The following is a 9,484-nucleotide window of genomic DNA, read 5'->3' on the forward strand; positions in this document are numbered from 1 at the left end:
CTCCACTGATTTCACCAGAGCTAGGATTTCACCCTTAGTGTCTGACTTTGATTCTGTTGAATTCAGTGGTAAAACCTCCAATGACTTGGTGTGCAGAATCTGTTCCTTGCTCTTTTTAGGGGTTGGTTTCTGGGATCCATGTAGTTCAAACATTCCTTCTGTGTTTTTATTATTGGTTGCAAGAAATATTGCAATATGGTTTAGAATTTACAGTGTTCCCTTAAAGATTTTTCTGACAGGGAGCCATGAAGCAGTGGATTATTACAATTAATATGTATGTACTTCTGTTTATCACCAAAGCCTTTTTTCTTCTTCTTTTAGGTTTGGAAAGAAATCCCGACCTGCAATGTATGATGCAACCCCCATTGCTTATGAAGATTACAGCCCTGATGACAAACCTTTGGTCACGCTAATTAAAACAAAAGATTTGTAATCGACTGTATCTTTTTCGGATTATTTTTCAAAAGGATGGGCTACTAAATTAATTTAAATATTTTTAAGAAGAAGAAAGCGTGAGAAATTTAAAATGTTAGATGTTCCAGAATTTTCTGTAGAATATTTAAGAACTAATTTTCTGCAGCTTTTAGTCTGAAAAAATATTTTAAAACTGAGTGTTTGAAATTCATGGATTACATTTTAATGTACCTTCAACTCTATAAATTGTTAGCTTATAATAGTGTGTGCTTTTTCATGGTAGACACTATTAATAAACCCAGATGAAATTCTGTGGTTGTTACAGAACAAAATACAGTAAGCTTAATCAATGAACAGTTCCTTTTTGACATCTCAGTGCCAGCTTTCTCAGTAGAGATAGGAAAAAGTGAAAATAATATGATGCATAATATATCCATTAATTTAAAAAAAAGTCTAAAATGTTTGTGTTGTGAAAAAGAAATTAGTAAAATTTATTATTCCTAACCTGAATGAATTAGCTTTTGCCTTATTCTGTGCATGGATAGATAACCTATTTCTGCATTATTTTTCTGGAAGTTGCTGACACATACTTTTGAGTTGATGTTTTTGTCATTTTTGTAATAGTATTCAAGCTAGGCCTTGTAAAAATAATATATAATTAAAGTGCCTGTGGAGGCAAACTAAGGACCTGATCGTGAACTGATTGAAATCAGTGGCAAAACTGCCATTGACTTCAGTGGGTACAGGCTCTGGCCCTAGGATTGGATTGAATCTATATTTTTCTTTAAAAGTCAAGGTTTTTATATCGTGAGTAAACTAAGCCTATAGTTTGAGTTGTTTGTTTCTCAAAGGTTATTAATGTACAGTACTGTTTCATTCAATATTGTGTATTTCTCATAGTGCATCTTATTTATACACAGTATGGTTTTTCTGTGGCTGCATTTGATTGCTTATGTGCTTCTTCAAATTCTTGCATATTTCAGACAATATTAAATAAATGTTATCAAGTCAAGGTTGCATCTGATCTGGTCATTTTCCTACATTTCAGGTTACACAAAGTCTCTAAATTTGGAAGGACCTGAGTCAGGTTCATTCTCTCTCTTTCTCTGCTCTCAATCAGGGACTTGAACTTGGATATCCCACATCCTGGGCCAGTGCATGCATAAACATAATCAAAATTTGAAACTTCAAAAGTTACTGTGAAATGGAATTGTCACTTCTAGAAATTACAATTTAACCTTTCAAAAGCAGAATGAATACAATGCTTGTAATCTAGGCCCAAGTCTTCCAATTCATTCCACACGGGTAGTCACAGAAACATGCATTTATAGGACTCAGCATGATTTTCATTCTGCGCTTAAGGGAAGCCCATTATTGGCATGGCAAGGTGTCCACATCAGGACTGAGAGGAATTGGCATAACTGCCTGGAGAAACATGCGGTGCACAATGCCGGTTCAATATCTGCCTTCAGCCAGTGCTGTTAGTTTCTCACTTCTGTGAACAGTGAGAAAAAAATCACAGCCCTCCAAATTATGTTCAGATAAATCAAGAGAAAATCCTGCCCTCTGCTAACTGGGTGCTGCATCATGGGAGCATCGAATGTAGGCGAATCCCTATCCCAACTCCAAGAAGGACTCTGGGGAATTAGTGCTCTTGCACCAGCCAGTAGGTTCATCCAAGGGGGTATGGCCTGCTGACTAGTAGGCGTGACCCACAAAGGGACAGGACCACTGGTTGTGTGTGGGCAAGTGCAGCCCAGGGGATTCTTTCACCCACCTCAACTAACACCGAGATCCCCAGAGCTCAGCAACTGAGGCTGGTTCCAGAATTTGCCCTTAAAGACAAATAAAATATAATGAATCGAGAAGGCAGATGTAACTGCCCCTTGTTAATATCTTTACTAGTGGTTGGAGCACATCTGGTATGTTACTCTTAATTGTGAATTCCTTGCTATTACTGTTTCCAGTTCCAACCATTGGAAGAGATCCAATCTATTTTCTGCATCTTACACTAATGTACAGGCAGAACGTGGTGAATCAGGCTGTAAATGTTATTAAAATGCAAGGGGTTTTGTGATTTAAATGTACAGATTACATTTTAGTCCAAAAATTAAAACTGGCAAAGAGAATAAATACAGCAGAAGCAAGTCACATTTTTAGAGTATGTGAGAGAGAGAAGGGAAGCAAGGAAAACAAAATAGCATTTTTATGGGTGTCAGTTCTCTCTACTAAAATGAAACACCGTAACTTGTTTTCTAAATGAACTAAGTAAGTAGTCATTGTCAGGAGCAACTGGACTGTAAATCTACATGTTAATGAGACCAAAACTATTTGAGTTATATAAATGCCAAACACATCTTAAAAATCCAAACTCCTCTGTAATAAAATAGATTTTATTGAATTTTGGCCAAGCCAGTAACTTCCAGAAAGAGACCTAATGACCCTAATCTAAAACCAACTTCTGAGTTTGGAAGTGAAATTGTACATGCACAATCATATATTGCAAATAACAGTTTGCACATAAGAACTGGGCAGATGTTTGGCTACCTTTTTTGCATACATACAGAGTCTGCAATTCCTTCTTCGTCTCCTCCCTGCATGGTTTGGAGGTCCTCCTCGATGGGGAGTTCCAAGTGGAGCTTGGAAGACACTATCAGGAGCAATGCTCTCCAAAGGCTAGTGGAGAGGCAGTTTTTGTGTTCCATTCCCCTAAAATTATCCAGTGAACCATCAAATCCTTTTAGAAGGTATTTGATTTTTAGATGATTTACTAAACAAATATAAAGGAAATAATAGTTCTTAGCCAATATTTTATTATTGCGGGGATTAAAATACTATCTGAGAATCTATATGAGTATGGAAACAAGGAACTTTCTATTAGTTGAGGGAGCATGCTACTTAATGATCTGTATTTTACAAGGGAGATGTTGCAATGAGCAATAGCCTCTATGCATACAAATCACTCCTTGGTAATGATTCTAAACCATTCTGTATCTCTCTCGAGTGACTGATCTGAAAGATAAGTAATTTGCGAGGCGCTATCTTTCTGTGAACATGGAGCCTCTAGCTTCTGTAAATCATCCTGTGCTGCTCATGAAATGTTTTGGAAATTGTTTCTTTCCACTTATTTTATTAAACTCAAACAGCGTATTATAGTTATGCTGTACACATCTCTGCATTTCAGAAACATTTGTGAGGGGCTGCACAGCCTTCCAAACTGACCAGAGACCTGGCGAGCAGAAACCCTTCCAGAGTTCTCATCCAAGCTCTGTTGCTGATTTGGGCCAGTGACTTAACCACTCTGTATACCTGATCATGCTCTTCTGAGGAAAAACATGAGGCTGGGGAAGTGCACTGGTAATAGCCACAAAGCAAGAGCGGGTTAATGCTACTCTGGAGAAGTGCTAACTTTTACATGGGTTTCCTATTGCAAATCCACCATGTGCAGAGGGGAACATACTGTGTGCGCTGCTCCAGGCCTTCTCAACATGCAGATCCTTGAGTGTGCTCTGAACCTGCTCCCCTCACTTTGACACACACTCCGAATTCTGCCCACATTTGTTTTCCACTCTGCATAAATAAAGGGAGAAACATACCTGGGCTTGTTCTTCCCCAACTGTATAATTCTTACCCACTTCATTGGATGCTGTGACATTTGTATTCAGTACATGGCTTAATTCATGGCTTACACATGCAGTACATGGCTTAATACATACACACTGACAAAGGCTCAAAGTCCAGTTTTAGACTATGTTTACACTACAGCCTTTATTGGCATAACTTGTGTCATTCGGTTGTGAACTACCCGCCCTCTCCCCCAAGGGACATAAATTACACCGACATAAGCGCTTGTGTGCACAGCACTATGTCAGTGGGAGAACTTCTCTCACCAACATAGCTTCTGCCGCTTGCGGAGCTGGTTTTATTATGCTGATGGGAGTGCTTTCCCATCAGCATAGGGCATCTTCACCAGACGCTCTGCAGTGCCACAGCTGCATCGGTACAGCTACACCACTGCAGTGATGTATGTATAGACATGACCTTAGTCTTTATACTGCACATCACCAACCACAATACACAGGGAGTAATGCAATATGTAGCCCTATCCCTGCGGGTGGAATAATTGCAGCAGATGTTAACCAGGAATACTCTCTATTTATATTTTGTTAGTAGTTAACTGGATGTGCCCTAAGTTCCACACCTTAAAGCCCCACCCAGCAGATTTGTTTCCCCCAACCGGCAACTATCATCGGCGAGAAACTACAGACAGGCTTAACTATGAAACTGATTGATTTATTTAACAAAGATTTAAACAGTAACTAATAGGACCCCCAAATAAAACTGTAAACAAAGGGTATTCAGGTACAGGTTGGCTTAACAAACTGACATGAAGTCAAGGTCCCAAACCCACAGAACAAGGGAATTTGCCACAGACATACTACACCAGGTTCAGAGGAATGGACCCACGACAATGGACTTCATGGACCAGGTACAGCAGGATCCTCGGACACAGGTAAGACAGGAACAGGAGTTTGGATCTTCTTCTGTGATCTTCTGTAGATTCCTCAAAGTCTTGGCTGGGACATGCACTGTGCTGACACCAGGAATGATAGCCCCTTGTCTCAGGTGCAGCAGTCTTTTATGTTCTCTTGGTACTAGGCTGAACACGTACCAAGTGACCCTTGCTCTTTTCCCACCTCGGAGGGACAAAGGCGCCAATAGCCTCAAAAAGAAGGGCATCAACATGATGGACAAACAAAATGGCGAAGTGCCTAAACAAAATGGAACTTCTATATTTTCTCCTACGCAGAATGCAAGTGCAAAAATAAGAGGTGCAGGCAAAACAGATGAGCACACTGGCCATATACTATCTGTGATACTTAAACACAATTCTAAAGGACCCACATTAAAATAAACAGCGGTGGCCCTGTTCATGCACCAGTTTTGCCTAAGGTAAATAAATGAGATTATCTCCACAGCTGCAGTCTGCCCTGGCACAGATCTGTATTTACTACAGGAAATACTTTGGCCATTTAAATACTGAGGTTATCTAACTGTATGTACTGAATTAAGGTATGAGACATATGGAGCCTTTGCCCTTACCTTGCATGGGCCATGTGAGGGCCAGCTGCAATTGCAACCCTTGCACTTGGCAGATACTGGGACTGCTCCCTCTATGCAGCCCAAGGGGTGGGGAGTAAACAGCCTTTGAAAGGCCAAGCGCACCCCCCCCCACCCCAAAATGAGGAAGAATTCTGCCTAGGGTTACCATATTTCAACAATCAAAAAAGAGGACGGGAGGAGCCCCGCCCGAGCCCCGCCCTAGCCCCGCCCCTGTCCTAGCCCCGCCCCCGTCCTGTCCTAGCCCCGCCCCTGCCCCTTCCACTCCCTCCCACTTCCTGCCCCCTCAGAACCCCCAACCCTCCCCCCCACTCCTTGTCCCCTGACTGCCCCCCAGGACTCCACCCCCTCCCTAAGCCTCCCTGCCTCTTGTCCCCTGACTGCCTCCTCCTGAGACCTTCCCCACATCCTAACTGGCCCCCTAGGACCCTACCCCCTACCTGTCCCCTGACTGCCCCAACCCTTATCCACACCCCCACCCCCTGACAGCCCCCCCCCAGAACTCCTGACCCATCTAAACCCCTCTGCTCCCTGTCCCCTGACAGCCCCCTCCTGGGACCCCTGCTCCTAACTGCCCTCCAGAACCCCACCCCCTACCTAAGCCTCCCTGTGCCTTGTCCCCTAACTGCCCCCTCCTGAGATCCCCCCACCTGTACCCTGACTGCCCAAAACCTTACACCCCCAACCCCCAGACAGCCCCCCCCAGAACTCCCAAACACCCCCCGCTCCTTGTCCCCTAACTGCCCCCTCCTGAGACCCCCCACCTGTACTCTGCCCAAAACCTTACACCCCCAACCCCCAGACAGCCCCCCCCAAACTCCCTGACCCATCCAACCCTCCCCCCTGCTCCCTGTCTCTTGATTCCCCCCCCCAGAACCTCCCTGCCGCTTCTCTGGCCCCCGGCCCCCTTACTGTGCTGCAGAGCAGCGCGCTCGACAGGGGGGGAGGGCAGCAGGCTCGGAGCTCCAGGCAAACGGCCGGCGATCTGTGAATGCAGGGCGGGGGGAGGGAGGGGAGGGAGGGGAGTGGTGTCAAGTTTCAGGAGAGAGGAGGGGGAAGTGCAAGCAGGGCTCTGGCTGTTGGAGCACCGGCTGCTTTGTAAGCGGCGCGCAGGCTCTGCATGGGAGGGGGGAGGAGGGGAAGTCCGGACATTGACAAATTCCCCCCGGACGCTATTTTTAACCCGAAAAAGCCGGACATGTCCGGGGGAATCCGGACGAATGGTAACCCTAATTCTGCCTCCCTGAGGCAAACTATCTCACTGAGCTTCCCCAAGGGGAGGTGAAGCTTGCCATTGTCCCTTACTCTGGGCTGCATGCGGTTTGTACAGTCTAGCCATTACCTGTCCAAGGCAGTTGACAAGCTAAGAGCTACCTCTCTCCCTTGCTTTTATATTAAATGAGGGGTGTTTTTGAAACGTGTTGTAATATTAAAAAGCGTAGAGCATGTACATGTAACTGAGCATGTGCAGTAACATCCTGTGAGCAGCAGGATATAGCACTGCTTTAAGTAGGAAATAGAACACAAATAATACCTGTTTAAATTTCTATCTGCATTGCTATCAAATAGCAATTTGCCTCAGCTCAGTCACTGTTTTGGGGGACATTAACTAAGGCGTGGTCTACACTACGGGTTTAGGTCGACTTTAGCAGCGTTAAACCGAATTAAGCCTGGACACGTCCACACAACGAGGCCCTTTCTTTCGACTTAAAGGGCCCTTTAAACCGGTTTCTTTACACCACCTCCGACGAGGGGATTAGCGATAAAACCGGCCTTTGCGGGTCGGAATTGGGGTAGTGTGGACGGAATTCGATGTTATTGGCCTCCGGGAGCTATCCCACAGTGCTTCATTGTGACCGCTCTGGACAGCGCTCTCAACTCAGATGCACTGACCAGGTAGACAGGAAAAGACCCGCGAAGGTTTGAATTTCATTTCCTGTTTGCCCAGCGTGGAGAGCACAGGTGACCACGCAGAGCTCATCAGCACAGGTAACCGTCATGGAGTCCTCCCAGGATCGCAAAAGAGCTCCAGCATGGACCGAACGGGAGGTACGAGATCTGCTCGCCATATGGGGAGATGAAGCAGTGATAGCTGAACTCCGTAGCAGTAAAAGAAATGGAAAAGTATTAGAAAAGATCTCCAAGGCCATGAAGGACCGAGGCCATAACAGGGACACACAGCAGTGCCGCGTGAAAATTAAGGAGCTACGGCAAGCCTACCACAAAGCCAGAGAAGCAAACGGAAGGTCCGGGGCAGAGCCGCAAACTTGCCGCTACTACGCGGAGCTGCATGCGATCCTAGGGGGTGCAGCCACCACTACCCCAACCGTGTGCTATGACTCTCTCACTGGAGAAACACACAGGGAAGACGGTTCGGGGAACGAGGAAGATGACGATGGAGGTACTGTAGGTAGCTCACAGCAGCAAGGAAGCGGAGAAACCGGTTTCCCAACAGCCAGGATATGTTTGTGACCCTGGACCTGGAACCAGTAACCCCCGAACTCACCCAAGACCCTCAGGGCACACAGGAGACCTCTGGTGAGTGTAACTTTGTAAATATTTGTAAACATTACAAAAAAAAGCAAGCAAGTCTGTTAACGTGTATGGGGATGGAGCGGAAATCCTCCAGGGACATCTCCAGAAAGCTCTCCTGGTTGAAATGGGGTGATTTTATTAAGGGGGACATTCAGAGGCGCCCGTTCCTGCTATTCTGACCAGAAATGTTCCCCGCTGTTAACCACGCGGTGGGGGGGAGGGGTGAAGTGATCATCCCAGAGAATCGTGTGTGTGTGTGTGTGGGGGGGTGGTTTACTTGTGTTTGTGCCGCATGTTAACCGGGAAACCGCAGCCCCCTCCTTTTACATTGAAACCCCATTTTAAATGGACAACCCAATTCATCCTTGATATGGGAAATGCGCTGCTGTTTGCAACCTTTCCCGCATGTTAAGAAGGTTAAAAAAGCCAAAACACTGTGGCCTACGATGGCTGCCTGCAAGCCAAAATATGCGACCTTGTAATGAAAGAGTGTACCCATTGTTCCCTAAAATGTGTCTTTTTTAACCACCTCTCCCTTCTCCTCCACCAGCTGCAAATGTTTCTCCTTCGCAGAGGCTCGTGAACATTAGAAAGAGAAAACGTAAGACGAGGGACGAGATGTTCACGGAGCTGCAGATGTCCTCCCACGCTGATAGAGCACAGCAGAATGCGTGGAGGCAGTCAATGTCGGAGATGAGAAAAGCCCAACATGAACGAGAGGAGAGGTGGCGGGCTGAAGACGATAGGTGGCGTCAGCTTGCAGACAGACGGCAAGAGGCAATGCTCCGTCTGCTGGAGCATCAAAGTGATATGCTCGAGCGTATGGTTGAGTTGCAGGAAAGGCAGCAGGAGCAGAGACCGCCGCTACAGCCCCTGTGTCACCAACAGCCCTCCTCCCCAAGTTCCATAGCCTCCTCACCCAGACGCCCAAGAACACGGTGGGGGGGCCTCCGTCCACCCAGTCACTCCACCCCAGATGATCGCCCAAGCATCAGAAGGCTGGGCTTCAATAAGAGTTAAAGTTTTAAAATGCCGTATGTCCTTTTCCATCCCTCCTCCCCCACCCATCCCAGCTACCTTGGCAATTATCCCCCTACCTCTGTAAGGAACTAATAAAGAATGCATGAATGTGAAAAAACAATGACTTTATTGCCTCTGCAAGCGGGAGGGGAGGGGAGGGTGGGGTGGGGTGGTTGGTTTACAGGGAAGTAGAGTGAACCGGGTCGGGGGGGCGGGGTTGGAGGGTTCATCAAGGAGAAACAAACAGAAGTTTCACACAGTAGCCTGGCCAGTCACAAAACTCGTTTTCAAAGCTTCTCTGATGCGCACCGCGCCCTGCTGTGCTCCTCTAACCGCCCTGGTGTCTGGCTGCGCGTAATCAGCGGCCAGGCGAGTTGCCTCAACCTCCCACCCC

General features: G+C 46.2%; 1 protein-coding gene across 2 annotated transcripts in view; it reads left to right on the forward strand.

The window, feature by feature from the left end:
- The window catches only part of DNER (delta/notch like EGF repeat containing), a 284,460-nt gene extending 283,034 nt beyond the window's left edge, over positions 1-1,426 (forward strand). For both annotated transcript variants that reach the window (XM_005282630.4, XM_065556947.1), the window contains exon 13: positions 322-1,426. In XM_005282630.4, coding sequence (XP_005282687.1) covers positions 322-433 — 112 coding nt within the window. In that variant the 3' untranslated portion in view covers positions 434-1,426. The remainder of the gene's footprint in view (positions 1-321) is intronic.
- Positions 1,427-9,484: the final 8,058 nt, after the last annotated feature.

This window comes from Chrysemys picta, chromosome 9 (genome assembly GCF_011386835.1).
Source record: "Chrysemys picta bellii isolate R12L10 chromosome 9, ASM1138683v2, whole genome shotgun sequence".
Lineage (NCBI taxonomy): Eukaryota > Metazoa > Chordata > Testudines > Emydidae > Chrysemys > Chrysemys picta.